Source organism: Bos indicus, chromosome X (assembly GCF_029378745.1).
Source record: "Bos indicus isolate NIAB-ARS_2022 breed Sahiwal x Tharparkar chromosome X, NIAB-ARS_B.indTharparkar_mat_pri_1.0, whole genome shotgun sequence".
NCBI classification, from domain to species: Eukaryota; Metazoa; Chordata; class Mammalia; order Artiodactyla; family Bovidae; genus Bos; species Bos indicus.
In genome coordinates, this window is record NC_091789.1 from 58,289,377 (window position 1) to 58,305,386 (window position 16,010).

General features: G+C 37.6%; 1 protein-coding gene across 1 annotated transcript in view; it reads left to right on the top strand.

Moving 5' to 3' along the window:
- IL1RAPL2 (interleukin 1 receptor accessory protein like 2) overlaps positions 1-16,010 on the top strand; it is a 1,181,612-nt gene that overhangs the window by 1,119,560 nt on the left and 46,042 nt on the right. The window contains exon 7 of the mRNA XM_070785442.1: positions 10,705-10,834. Coding sequence (XP_070641543.1) covers positions 10,705-10,834 — 130 coding nt within the window. The remainder of the gene's footprint in view (positions 1-10,704; positions 10,835-16,010) is intronic.

Sequence of the window (16,010 nt, forward strand, 5' to 3'; positions counted from 1 at the left end):
TTGATGAGACGGCTTGGTAAATCCTGTAACTCTAAACATTTCCTTTTCCACTGGACTTTATGTCACTTATCCCTAAGAGCCAATTATAGACCAAAGCAACCTCATTGGTTATACTTTTATTCATGAAAACAGTCTCATCTTTGAGTCCTGCTGCTATGCCATTTGTCTTTAGTATAGACAAATAGCTGTGGGCATCACCTCTAAAAAGATTTCCTTTATATGCATTGTAAAACAAGAAACAGTAGTACGTTTCTCTCTCTCTCTCTCTCTCTCTCTCTCTCTCTCTCACGCACACATTTTTCACCATTTCCAAATAATTAGTATAAAGGTACTCAAGGATTTTCTCCTAGTCTTTTGCCTTCCCCAGTCAATTGTCAATTAGCTTTGGTATCCACTTTCTTTTCTCACAAAATCTTAATCTCTTCAGTTTCCACCAGCTGGGACAACCATCTCCTCTCTCTCTCTCATCAATTTTTCATCTCCTATTGAATCTTACTGGAAGAAATACATTTTTTATTCCTGCCTTTAGCTTCATAATAGCTTGCTCTCAACTATAATTTATAATTAATTCCAGTGGTTGTATCAACTCATTAAGAAAATGATGGCAAGAGGGTTCTTCTTTAGAAAAATGTGGGGGAATAGTTGCACAAAACTACTCTGGAATGTCAGGCTGCTTTTTCTTCCAGATATATAGAAATGGGAAGGCAACATTTTCTCTAATAGATTGAACATTGTATTAACATATTAGAAGACATGGATTATTTTTTCATTATCGAAGCTGGACATTATTTTACCTCAGGAAATTCAGTTTATTTCTGTCCAATCCATTCGCTTTGAGACTGTAATCACAGTGAAATCAAGAACCCTGGTGCTTTCATCAATATAGTTTGGGCTACAAATGGTTACTTAGCCTATTAGATGATTGATAGGAAAAGCCAGTGTGAGCAATGAAGAACTATCTTGTGATTCAACCACACCTGAGCTGTTTTGTGTGTGTATGTATGTGTGTGTAATTTTCCAAAGTGGAGGGATATGTTTTAATTCAACTCAAGAAAATCACATCTCTAGATAGGTGGTTCTCAATTTTTCCTTTTTTTTAGATTTTTTAATATAAATTTATTTATTTTAAACTTTTTTCCTTTTTTAACACACTGGACAGATGACATTCAATATCAGGCACTCTTAATGGGGATTCCCCATATGCAAGTTATGACTCCATTCTTTCTCTTTCACTCAAGAAAAGGCATATTTAAATTCATAGAAGTGTGACATTAATATAATGATAACTTCAGCTCTGCTATAAGTTGTTGAGGAAATAATTTACAAACTTCAGTGTATTTTAGAACAAACTTCTTAAAATGTGTCTCACAAGTGAAAGAACGGGACACATACCCCTATGTTTTTTGTGTCTTAACATTAATCAATGTTAATGTTACAAGCATGTGACTGGAGCATGTAATCAGGACACTCAGCACCTCATGTGCAAATAAGTAAAAGGTGTGTGCCCTAATTACGCACTCTCCTGAAGGAATAAAGCTCTTGAAAGTTGAAGCTACAAGCTTAAGTACATAAAGCACAGCAGGAAGGTGAGTGGCTTTTACAATGGCATCACAAATATCCCCTCCTCCTTTCATCTCATCTTGTAAAGGTCAAATCTAAGTGTGAGCCCAGGGAAGAAAGGAGAACTTTCATTTATGTTAGCAGTAACAGGAATAGAAATTTTAGCTTTAACTCCTTGGTTGAAAGTAAAATTAACTTCATCATTCAGGCCTAAGATATATTGCTTGTAGGTTTTGGTAGTGGAACTTTATACAACTAGTTAATAGGATAGACTGATGTGGTAAAGAATCATCTCTGGTTCTAAACGCAGAGAAATGCTGGTCAAAATAAAACAAAGATTGTACATGCTTAGCTCAGCATGATAGCAAGTAGGGGAAATTTCTAATCTTTAGGAATGAAAAGGGAACTCAAACCCAGAGAAGGGAGCATAAACTAAACCTAAATACCGCCTAAGGATATCAGGATCAGATAAGCACCTTAAAAGTCTAAGGGCTTGAGCTCAGGGTCAGGCCATAGAACCACATATCTGTGTGAAGAGTGGATCTAGAACTGAAATCCCAGCAAAAATCTCGATGTTTGAATGATCTATGAAGCCTGAAACTCTAGTTCCTGAAACAAGAACTAGAAAACTCCACACATTGATCTAGGAAAGTGGCCAGGAAATTTACATTCTGTCCAGGGTCATGGCCATGAATGAAGAGACACTCCAGAGAAATCGGAACTCTAAACTCATACCAAACATAGATGTGGACTTTAAATTCACACAACCCACATGTGGTGGAAACCCCCAAGCTAAGAAATTAACAGAAACACTGTTTCCAAACCAGTGAAACTTGTAAGGACTTGGCAGAGGCAAACTTGGAACCACTCTGAGGGAATGCCTCCACAGCCCTCACCACCCAGGGCTCCCAAAGAAAACAATCCTTACTGTAGATGCAAATACAGTAACAAAATTACAAACCTCACAAGAAAATTAACCACCATATGTGTGTTTCCACTGGCACAGATAGAAAATATTGCATCCCAAGAAATTGAGATAATAGGGCAATTTAAAAGAGACAGCAAAAGAGGTTTGTTGAAATTGTTTAAAGAGAAAAACAAAGAATGAAGAACAACTGTGTGGAAAAAGTAGAGCCTTGCTGGTTATCTGTGGCCTTTATAAAATCTATAGTCCATCACAGGATGGGGGGAAGGGCAGATCTCAACAAAGAAACTGAAAATCAAATTTTCGCCCTTGAGAAATTCTTAGAAAATCCAGGAACAGGGGGAGACTAAGATGTGTGGCCAAAATTAAATAGATACTATTCCACTCTTAACTGCAATTCTCTCACAGTAGATAATTCAGCCTCTGGTTCTTTTAAAGTTGTCCCAGAGCAATTATATAGATTTGAAATGCAAAACAGAATCTCTTCGGGCTAGCAAGAGACTCTTGCATAGACAATTCAGTGATTAGAGTGCTGACTTTAGTTTTGAAAACAAAAAGATTGAGATCTCTTAGAACATGAATATGGCTTGCATTGTATTTAATTTATTTAATACTATGTATTGTCCTTCACCTCTTCCTCTTTCTATTCACAGATGTAAACTTCCTGAGAACATAGATTTTTTAAACTTTTAACAGCTTTATTTAGCTGAATTTTACATATCATACAATTCACCCATGTATCACTCATTGGCTCTTAGTAAACTTATACATTTGTGTAGCCATCATCACACTGCAACTTTAAAACACTGCCATCATTTCCTAAGAGTTTCATCCTTTGGGTTTTAAGTCAAACCCTGACCCCAGCCATAAGTGATTACTGATGTGCTTCGGTTTTTATAGTCATGTGTTCTCTAAAAATTTAATATAAGTGGAATCATACAATATATAGTCTTTTGTATCTGGCTTCTTTCACTCAGGCTAATGATTTTGAATTTTATTCATATTGTGGGATGTATCAATAGCCATCCACATGTTGATCGAAATTTGAGTTGTTTTGGGCTTTTACAAATAAAGCTGTTATAGGGAGGTGGTTTGAGATAATAATGTAGGAAGATCCTGAATTCATCTCCTCTCACAGGCACATTGAATCTACAGCTACATATGGAATAGTTTTCTCTGAAAAAGTTGTGAAAGCTAACTAAGGAACTCCTTTATGTTTCACAAATGAGAAAAAGGCAGGCAGGAGAGGCTGAGATACAAACTGACCATAAATTCTGGTCCAAGTGTGACAACTCACAGTAGGGAAGAGAGCTCACCAACCTGCGGCTTCTTCCCAAAGAGTGAAGGATTCATGCCCTGCATCAGTCACCACAACTTAAGGTCTTAAGACCTGAACCTAAGAGATGAATCCCTATAACATCTGACTTTGAAAACCAACAGGGCTTATGTCCCCGAGACCCAAAAGGCTGTAGCAAACTGAGAAGCAGCTCTTAAAGCACTCATATGCAGACTCACTCACCCCAGGGCCTAGCAGAGATGCAGCTTTTGAAAAGCATCCAGCCTTTATGTGAGATTTATTTGTTAATCTTAAAGCACCAGTGTTATAGGGACAGAGGCAGTAGGGTGCCATTCTTACACTCTCTTTTCCTGCTAAAGCTGAAATGCACTATCTTTTTTTTTTTTTCCTTTTCTCAGTGGGTACCATCTTTTCGCTTTCCTTCTGCCTGCTCCAGAATACCAGTGTCTCCCAGAGGGGAGCTTCCAGTGGATACCTCTACATCACCTGGCTCTGGGGGTCAGTGGGGCTTACACTTGAACATCCCAAAGGGCTGTAACCAATAGAGAAAGAACTCTTAAACAGCTACCACTCTCAGGGCATAAGAAGACACAAGAGACCCAGGAATTCAATCTTTCCATGAAAGAGGCCTGTTAGTTTATCATCATGGCTGCAGTCTGAGGAGCAGCCTTCTAATTAAAAACACCTAAAGACTGACTACAAACCTTGCCAGAGATCTCAGAGGACTAGCACTGTCTTTGCCCTCTCCCTCTTTCACACCCCGGAGCACCAGTATCTTTCAGAGGGGAATTCTTTCTTGTATCTGGTTTCCCAGATTTTACATCTGCTGCTTTGGTTTTTGCAGCTGTTGCCAGGAAATGCCCCTTGATCATCCAATTCTGGGAGTTAGAGAACTTGTGACCCTGAATCCCATGGGACTATAACAATTGAAGAGAGGATTATTGACAGACTACCACCCCCAGAGCATTGCACAGACAACAGACTGGAACACATCCCGTCTTTCAGTGAAAGAGGCATACTTGCTATCCCTGGGGCTTCAGCTTCAGGTTTGGCTCACACCTAAAGGCTCTGGAGGTATTCCCAGGAAATGCAGGCAAGGGAACATCATCTATGTGCTCTCCCTCTGCTTCAGTCCAGCTCACTCGTGTCTCCCAGTAAGGAGCTTATAGATTCATCTGGAACCCCAGGTTTCCCCAGCGGACACCACCAGATTGCCTGACTCTGGTGGCTAGCAGGAATTACACTTGTGGATCCACAGGACTGTTATACTTTAAAAGCTGCTACTTGAGAGTTTGAGTTCCAAAAAGCCTGAATCTAAGTGCTAACTATGGTATTCCCCTTTGGGACACTGACAAGACTTGGCACATCCAAAATTACTAGGAGCTATTCAAAATGATGAAGGTGAAAGAGGAGAGTGAAAAACATGGCTTAAAACTCAACATTCAAAAAACTAAGATCATGGCATCTGGTCCCAACACTTCATGGCAAATAGATGGGGAAACAATGAAAAGCACGACAGACTTCATTTTCTTGGTCTCCAAAATCACTGTGGACAGTGACTACAGCCATGAAATTAAAAGACACTTGCTCCTTGGAAGAAAAGCTATGACAAACCTAGATAGCATATTAATAAATCAGAGACCTCACTTTGCCAACAAAGGTCAAAGCTATGGCTTGACATAGTCAAAGCTATGGTTTTTCCAGCAGTCATGTACTGATGCGGGAGTTGAACCATAAAGAAGGCTGAGCGTTGAAGAATTGATGCTTTCAAACTGTGATGTTGGAGAAGACTCTTGAGAGTCCCTTGGACTGCAAGGAGATCAAATCAATCAATCCTAAAGGAAATCAACCCTGAATATTCATCGGACGGACTGATGCTGAAGCTCTAATACTTTGCCCACCTGATGTGAAGAGCCAACTCATTGGAAAAGACTCTGATGCTGGGAAAGATTGAAGGCAGGAGAAGGGGATGACAGAGGATGAGATAGTTGGATGGCATCACTGATTCAGTGGACATGAGTTTGAGCAAAGTCCAGTAGTTGGTGAAGGACATTGAAGCCTGGCGTGCTGCAGTCCAAGGGGTGGCAGAGTCGGATATGACTGAGCGACTGAGTGACTGAACAACAACAATTAAAAATATAATAGACTGCTTGGACAAGTAAAAGGTTTGAGAAACAAATAAAAACTAGGGCAAGATGAACAAGGTTCATATCCTACATGAGGCCACCACTTCAAGACTGGAAGCAGTGGTTGTTCTATCTAATGCATAGAAATCAACACAAAGGGTGAAGGAAAATAAAGAAACAGAAGAATATGTTTCAAGCAAAAACAAAATAAAATCTCAGAAAAAACCTTAATAAAATGGAGATAAGTAATTTACCTGATAAAGAATTCAAAGTAATGGTCATAAAAATACTCACCAAATTTGGGAGAAGAATTGGTAAGTACAAGATGAGAACTTTAACAGAGAGATAAAGAATGTAAGGAAGTACCAAACAGAAGTCACAGAGCTGAAGTGAAAAATACACTAGAAGGGTTCAATAGCAGACTAGATGAAACAAAGAAAGGATAAGTGACCCTGAATACAAGGTGATAGAGTCATCCAATCAAAGCAGCAAATAGAAAAAGAATTGGGAAAAAGTGAAGATAAGTTTAAGATATTTATGTGATAATATCAAACAGGCTAACATTTTGCATCATAGGGAGTCCCAGAAGAATGAGAGAAAAGGCGACAAAAATTATTTGAATAAATAATGACTAAAAATTTCCCTAACTTGGGAAAAATAACACTGATATGAGTATTTGAGTAAAAGTCTTTATATAGACATAGGCTTTCATATGGAGTGGTTGGATCACATACAGATGTTCAAATTGCTAAGAAGCTATAGATTAAATTTAACTTCCTAGAATTTTATATAAATAGAATCACAAAACATGTACCCTTTTGTTTGGCCTCTTTAACTTAGTATAATTGTTTTGAAATTTTGAAACTCATTTGTTGTGGTATTTATCAGTAGTTCATCCTTGATATATATTTTTTGTATGGATGTACCAGAGTATCCTTTCATCTATTCTTTCAAATATTTGGACTGTTTCCAGCTTTTGGCTATCACAAATAAAGCTGTTATGAACATCCATCTCTAAGTCTTTGTATGAACATATGTTGTGTTAACTAGTCTAGACTTAAACTGATAGAGAAATTGCCAGTAATACAGACTGAACCTAAAAGGGAGATATGTCTAAAGCCATTACCTTGTGAATAGCACAAACATTGAGAAAAAGTTATTTTTATGTTGATGGTCTTCAACCTATTGTAAAATCCTTTTTAGGTATAAATATGAGTTGATCATCTCTACTAGTAAGGAATACAGTATCATAGGAATGATTTTGAAAACATCTGGAGGCAAAACAATACAGTAGCAAATGGAAGTGGTAGATAGGAGTTTGCATATGCACATAAGCCAAATTTTAGAAAAGCCTGGAGAGACTGTTTCAGGTAATTTGCTCAATCAACGCTGAGATCCCTCCCAGGCCCTTTGAGAGAAGAGGTGCCCACAACCTGGCACATATTGATTCTCACTATCTGGCACAAGAGCTGATCATTTTGGGGCTCTCCTCAGAGTATTGTGTATGATAATTGGACTGTTTTCCTCTTTTGGCTGTTAACAGAGGCTTCAGGATATTTGTTCAGCGTTTGAAGAATCTAGGCTGCTGAAACATGTCTCTTGCATTTATTTAACAAAAACCTGTCTGATGGGAGAGTAAAAATATTTCCAGGAGAAATCTCTGCAATAGTCAGCACCCATTATGTAGTATCAAGGAAAGGGCAGATACTGTCATTTTTGATAGATCACTTCAAGGAGGCACCTTTTTGCACATTGCTATAATTTTCTTTTTCTATTAAAATCAAACCAGGCCTGAGTACCCACATGCTGTGCTGAATGCTGTATTTAGTCACTCAGTCATGTCCAACTCTTTGCGAGTCCATGGACTGTAGCCTGCCAGACTCTTCAGTCCAGGGGGATTCTCCAGGCCAGAATACTGGAGTGGGTTGCCATGCCCTCCTCCAGGGGATCTTCCCAACCTAGGGATTGAACCCAGGTATCCCACACTGCAGGTAAACTCTTTACTCTCTGAGCCACCAGGGAAGCTGAAGAATACTAGAGTGGGTAACTTGTCCCTTCTCCAGGGGATCTTCCCACCCAGGATTCGAACTGGGGTCTCCTGCATTGCAGGTGGATACCCACAAAAAAAAAGGTATTTTATTTGATATATTCTTTCAACATAGCCCAAAGGAATGACAACTAGAGTTTATTTGTATAAATGTATATTCTGGTAGTTTTAGCAACTAGGATCCTTATAATAATGCATATCATCTCTAGATCTTTTGCTATCTACTGTGACATACTGTAATACCTTCAATTTCATGGAAATGAAGAGCAGTAAGTCATAAAAAAGACCCTATGTTCAGATTTAGAGAAGAAAGGGCCTGCTTGGATGAATCACACCTACTCTAGAATCCAGGAAATATTTATAGACTATGGATAAGAAAAGAGTATTCCCCCTTAAAACTCATAAATAAGAGGACAAGAGATTGACAGGGTCAAATATTAATAAACACTTATCTATCTAATTTGACACATAGGATTATGTCTCAAACTTTACTTGTTGAAAGACCAAGCCTTGGAAGGAAAACACAACCATGATACATTTGGATGGGACTTTCGAATTCACCAAGTATTTTTGTAGAGATAATCTTATCTGAGCCTCCAAAGTATTATTACCACTGTTACTACATATATGAGAAATCAGTTTGTAAAAACTTTGGTAATCTACCCAGGGCCATATAGTGTACTTTTTAATGATAGATCCAAACAAGGATTCAAATCTCTTAGCTATACAAAGCTGTCTTCTATTTTTCACACAAGGTTGTATCACAAAACGTATGTTCAAAGCAACAATTAATAATCTTGTTTCAGATTTGTGTTAGACATATATTAACATAAAAGACTATTGATATAAAAGCTTTTGACAATAATTGAATGGTCCCAAAAGTCCATGACATGTCATTTTGCTGAGAGAGAAGTTTGCATTATAAAAATCGAAAGAGACATGTATGCCCCAATGTTTATCACAGCACTGTTTATAATAGCCAGGACATGGAAGCAACCTAGATGTCTATCAGCAGATGAATGGATAAGAAAGCTGTGGTACATATTTCTCAGCCATTAAAAAGAATACATTTGAATCAGTTCTAATGAGGTGGATGAAACTGGAGCCTATTATACAGAGTGAAGTAAGCCAGAAAGAAAAACACCAATACAGTATACTAATGCATATATATGGAATTTAGAAAGAAGGTAATGATAACCCTGTATGCGAGACAGCAAAAGAGACACAGATGTATTGAACAGTTTTTTGGACTCTGTGGGAGAGGGCGAGGGCAGGATGATATGGGAGAATGGTATGGAAACATGTAAAATATCATATGTGAAATGAAAAAAAAAAAAACCATTTTTCCCTATCATTAAAATTTCTTTGAATAAAAGATGGTAACTGACCTATGTGTCATAGCCAAATTTCCCTATTAGAAATATAATGTCATCACATGTAGTCACATACTGCCCTGTGTAATCCTAAATCATTTTTAAAATAAACCTTAAGAATTTGAATTTCTTTAGAATTATTGATAAAAATTTCTTCAATATTCCTAAAAAATAAAATAAAAAGACAAATATTTGGTAACAGTCACTTATTATGTTTAAGCCCAGCCTATCACCCAGCATCCATATATCTATGAGGTTTTCTCAATTTCCTCTTTGTCACAGTGTAGACACTAACTCCAATTAAAACTGTTTCTTGGTGTAAGTGGTCCTCAAAGCAAGCCATCTGCTAGTCATGATTAAATATAAAGGTTTTCAGAAAGTAATGGTTCTTGGAACATGGAAGTTTTGAATCAATTTAAGAATAGAAAGGAGAAATTGTCCATAGCTCAGAGTGATTGTGGGAACAACTTTACCATGTACTCTTTAAGGAAAAATATTCTTGAAATTGCTTCATCTAATGTTCCAACCAGGGCAAAAATTGCATGCTATAGAGAAAGTGATATATCATGATTTATGAGTTGGGGGATTCCTTTGTCAGGAATGTCGAGATTGTGCTCTCTATACCATTCTTCCCTTACTTATCTACTTTGTAAGAAGAAAATATAATCAATGCCAGCATAAAATAATTGCTTATACAGTTGATGATACATTTATAATTAAAACATTTTTAGCTATAATCAAAGATGCAAAGTAAAAAGCTACAGTATTGCCTAGAATTATTTAAGTACTATCGGTGACACAAAGAGATTGAAGATATGGTTAGACTGAGGTTTTGCTCCATGTACTTTCTATAGATATTTTTGTAATTATAAAATTCTTCTTTGATTTGTAGTATCCAATTTTTCTTAGAATATGCAGTAATCAGAACTAACAAAATTTCCCTATTCAGTCTTAGTAATAGTGGATAGTCTATGTTTCTCAATCAAAAATTAACTTATACTTTGATTAATGTTAACTTCAAAGGCAAGTCCAAGTAAGCAGTTATTAATATTCTCAAACAAGGAAAATAAAAGAGGATTCTATTTGATGTTTTCATGTTAGTTCATAACAGGGAAGCAGTAAAAATCAGCGGTTCTAAAAACTTGGTAACTTTCTTTACTTTCTCATTTTTGATAATATATTGACTTTTAAAATTTCCCAGAAGCCCTTGTAACCATTTAAAAATTTTCTCATTTACAGTGAGTGATAAGGTGATTGGAAGAAGAGTTGAAAATGGGTCACTTCTGAGTTTTCCTTTGGATGTTAAATGGTCCTTTTCTGTCTCCCAGTGATAACCAGAGCCATTTGCTAATGTTTTTTCTCTCTGTCATTCTCAGGTAAGCCTCTGAACATCCCTTGCAAAGCATTCTTTGGATTCAGTGGAGAGTCTGGACCAATGATCTACTGGATGAAAGGGGAGAAGTTTATTGAGGAACTTGCAGGTCACATTAGAGAAGGTGAAATAAGGTATAGAACTTGAATGGCTTACTTTCCCGTGCTGTGTTTTAGTTAAGCAATGGAACATCCTAGAAGAGCTTCTGCCTAGAATTTTAATTGCAACTCCGAATCATTCCATTTTCTAAAAGCTGATCTAAAAGAGAGTGAGGCTGCCTGCCTTAAAAATTGCAAATGTATAAGCTTCCAATATAAGGAAGTTTTCTCAGGTTCTAAGAATATGCCATGAGTTATAATGATTCCCTTAAAGCTGCCTAAGCAAATTCCTTTATGGTTTCAAAGCTTAGGCCACTGTTTCTCCAGTCCCAGCAAAGATCCAAACTTTATAGGTGACTTCAGACCACAGGGAAAATACTCATTTATTCCCTGGAAACAGACAACTTTCATATGTCATAGGTGCAAAGCTGTGGTGGCAGTAATAAGCTAGTACTTGTCAAAAGAACTGTTGACTCTTGTTGAATAGTGTTTACTTTTTCCCAGTACTCACTGCTCATCCTGAAAGTGACTTTCAGGTTAACACATCCCTCAACCTCTTTTCACTCTCCTCTCAGACAGATAACTCCCTAGTGTATAGGCATCTATTCTACGACTATTCTACTGGCTTTCTAATCCTATGTATATGATCACATTTGTACAATTTGTAAGAGGTAATTTTTTCTACCTCACTCAGTCTGTGGTAGTCAATCAAATTATCTCTTTGATTTCAGAGATGGTGACATATAATATACTTTTCTCACTTCGATAGGAATTGGGACTCCACCCCTATTAAGAATCATGAAATGGAAAGTAAATCAGTATTTTAGTGCAGCTAATGTTAAAATGTGTTTTTTTCATTTTGCTTGTTGAATATATAGCAGTGTAAAACAAAAAATATACATTGTATTATTTACTATCATTTATATTATTCAGTTCAGTTCAGTTCAGTTCAGTCACTCAGTCGTGTCCGACTCTTTGCGACCCCATGAATCGCAGCACGCCAGGCCTCTCTGTCCATCACCAACTCCCGGAGTTCACTCAGACTCACGTCCATCAAGTCAGTGATGCCATCCAGCCATCTCATCCTCTGTCGTCCCCTTCTCCTCTTGCCCCCAATCCCTCCCAGCATCAGAGTCTTTTCCAATGAGTCAACTCTTCACATGAGGTGGCCAAAGTTCTGGACTTTCAGCTTTAGCATCATTCCTTCCAAAGAAATCCCAGGGCTGATCTCCTTCAGAATGGACTGGTTGGATCTCCTTGCAGTCCAAGGGACTCTCAAGAGTCTCCTCCAACACCACAGTTCAAAAGCATCAATTCTTCAGCACTCAGCTTTCTTCACAGTCCAACTCTCACATCCATACATGACCACTGGAAAAACCATAGCCTTGACTAGACGGACCTTTGTTGGCAAAGTAATGTCTCTGCTTTTCAATATGCTATCTAGGTTGGTCATAACTTTTCTTCCAAGAAGTAAGCGTCTTTTAATTTCACGGCTGCAATCACCATCTGCAGTGATTTTGGAGCTCAAAAAAATAAAGTCTGCCACTGTTTCCACTGTTTTCCCATCTATTTCCCATGAAGTGATCGGACCAGATGCCATGATCTTAGTTTTCTGAATGTTGAGCTTTAAGCCAACTTTTTCACTCTCCTCTTTCACTTTCATCAAGAGGCTCTTTAGTTCTTCTTCACTTTCTGCCATAAGGGTGGTGTCATCTGCATATCTGAGGTTATTGATATTTCTCCCAGCAATCTTGATTCCAGCTTGTGCTTCCTCCAGCCCAGCTTTTCTCATGATGTACTCTGCATATAAGTTAAATAAGCAGGGTGACAATATACAGCCTTGACGTACTCTTTTTCCTATTTGGAACCAGTCTGTTGTTCCATGTCCAATTCTAACTGTTGCTTCCTGACCTGCATATATTTAATCTTTAAGGTTCCTAATAAGTAACACTTTATTAGACAATTTCAACTTAAGATTTATGAAATTAATGCAAATGAATTTATTTTAAATTATTTGAGAAGATACATGTTTAAAATTATTCTCATATATTTGCTTATAGAAGACTTCAATGGTCACTTTTCATTTTTCAGAGAAAGAAACTGGTCCTCAAAGAGCCAGTAGAAGGTAGAATGGTACAAAGTAGCAAATTTTCCACTACCAAAAAGCAAAGAGCTATGTTTCATGATCAAGTGTAGTAGTTATATGAGCCTAAGATTATTTTTTCCTGTCTCCCATACATGACTAGTTGGACTTTTTAAAAAATAAACAGATTTACTGGCACATAATTGACATACAATAAACACACAGTTTAGAGTATACAATCTGTAAGGGCTGATTGATAAATGTATCTACCTACGAAACCATCACCACGATCAAGATATTGAACATATAAATTACCCACAAGTTTCCTGGTACCCCTTGGTAATGCCCCTCTTCTTTCAAAACACTCATCTATCTGTCACTATCAATCAGTTTGCATTTTATAGTCTTATATAAACAGAATCATGTTGTATGTATTCTTTTTTTTCCTTAAAAATGACTATTTTGAGATGTATCTGTCTTGTTACATTTATCAGTAGTTCACTATTGTTATTGCTCAGTAGTATTTTGTTATATGGATGTAAACAGTTTGGTTATCCATTCACTTGTTGATGGACATTTGGGTTGTTTCCAGTTTGAGGTCTATTACAGATAAAGCTGCTCTGGACATACATGTTTGCATCTTTGTTTGCATATATATTTCCTTTATTCTTGGATAAATATCTAGACATATAATTGATGACTTAGATAGTCGGTATACATTTAACTGTATTAATTCTTTGTAAGCTTTTTTTTTGGAAAAACTTCTTTAGAATAATTTTAGATTTACAGAAAAATTATAAAGATAGTGTCCTATTCTGTCTGGGTGCTATAAATTTCACAGATTGAGGGGGTTAAACAACATTTATTTATCACTGTTATAGAGACTGGGAAGTCCAAAATCAAGGCACCAGCACATTCAGTGGCTGATGAGGGCACACTTCTTGGTTGATAGATGGTCCACTGGTCCTCGCGTGGCAAAAGAGGCCAGAGAGCTCTCTGGAGTGTCTTTTATAAGGGCACTAATCTTAATTCATTACAGTCTCTGTTGGCTCAGTGGTAAAGAATCCGCCTGCCAATCTGGAGACACAGGTTCAATTCCTGGGTCAGGAAGATCCCCTAGAGAAGGAAATGACAACCCACTCCAGTATTCTTGCCTGGATAATCCCATGGACAGAGGAGCCAGATGGGCTACAGTCCATGGGGTCACATAAGAGTCGGATACAACACGGCGACTAAATAATAACAACAAATCTCATTCATTAGAGCACCTTTCTCATGAACTAAGCACCTCCCCAGAGCCCCACCTTCTAGTACCATCCCATTAGGGGGTTAGGATTTCAACAAATGAATTGGGGATGGAAGAATAAACATTCAGTTTATAGCAGATCATATAGAAAGTTTGTACATACCCCCAATACCCAGCTGTTCTTGTTATTAGCATCTTAAGTTACTATGGTATTTTTGTTAAAATTAAAGAACCAAAATTGATACATTATTATTAACTAAAGTTAATATTTCTTTCAAATGTCCTTATTTTTTTACTTGTGCATGCTCAGTCACTTACTCATGTCCAACTCTGCATCTCCATGGACTGTAGCCCACCAGGCTCTTCTGTCCATGGGATTTCCCAGGCAAGAATCCTGGAGTGGGTTGCCATTTCCTTCTCCAAGAGATCTTCCTGACCCAGGGATTGAACCCACATCTTCTGCATCTCCTGCATAGGCAGGTGGATTCTTTACCACTAAGCCACCTGGGCAGCCTTCTAACTATCCTTTTTTTCTCCAGGATTATCTAACTTTTTAAGAACCTGCCAAACTACACTCGAATGTGGTTATACCATTTCACAAAAGAAAAGTTAGGCCATGCAGTTGCTCTAGCAGCAAATAACTAGAGTGGTGGGAGACAAAGCACACATATGTAAAACAGTTTAATCCAGTCCTAGACATTATATTAAGTGCAAAATTAATCAACCAGATATTAAGTGCTATAAGGAAGTCAACCTTTCAGGACTTGCAAAACATCATTGTTTATTTCATTCTGTTACATCCTCTTTTCCACCATCTGTAACCCTTCCTGTAACAAATGGTACATACCTGTATTTGCAGGGGAGGAAAGTAACATGGAATTTGTTTTGAAAATTTCACAAAACCTTACTAGCTAACTAGAGAATGCAAACAAAGAGGCAGGGAATCCTGGCCAAGAGAAACACACAGTTGGCCATTTTGTAATATTAATTATGTGATCTATGATCTATTTGGGAGCTTGTATGGGTGTGGGAATTCCTTCAGGCTATGGCCATTTATGCTAACACACAAGTTAATTACTAGATTCTGTCTTCTGGCTTCCAAAACCAATGTCCTTGAAAGAAGATTTTTATACCACATGGTGAATTGGAACAAATCTGGTAGCTTTATCAAACATAGTTGCTAATCATACCATTTAGTTCCACCAAGAAAAGATCTGCATTCTTTCATAGCCCATGTGTATTCTCCAAAGGGAACAGTTCTGACAGCAGAATGCTAAAGGTGTTAAGTAGAAGATTCCCCTCAAAAGAATTTCTGCAAGCAAAATTTCCTTCTGGATGCATGGCTCTCCCTCAGGGTATTGTACTTGCTTCATATTTTAATTGAATCACAGCTCTTGTGTTGTGCACATATGTCAGAAGTGCACTACCCACTAGATCTAAGAAGTGGGAATGTAAATAAGTTGCTTTCAAGCAGTTAACTTATAGAGAAGATGCCACCACAGCAATGGATCTGGCAAGACTAACCACACTGCCTAGGTTCTCCATTGCCTGGGCAACAGCTTGAACTTGAAGCATGTGTTGTACACTTTTTATCTCTTAGTATTGCCTCAGAGGAGTAGAGACTTTGAAGGAAAAAAAATCTACCTAAGGAAAAAGCTTGGATATTTATCAAAGGCTTGATGAAATAATGTTACTCAGATTATAGTCAGTACAGCCTCTTTATTCAGCAGTTCCCTTGTAGTTTGACTAGCATATTTGATCAAATCCTGACCAGGATTTTGGAGTTCTCACTGTTTTCTGGGTTTCTCTAGCCATCATAGTTACTTGTATCTTCTTACTTGCAACCTATTACCAGAGATTCAAACTCCACTCTAGGCATACAG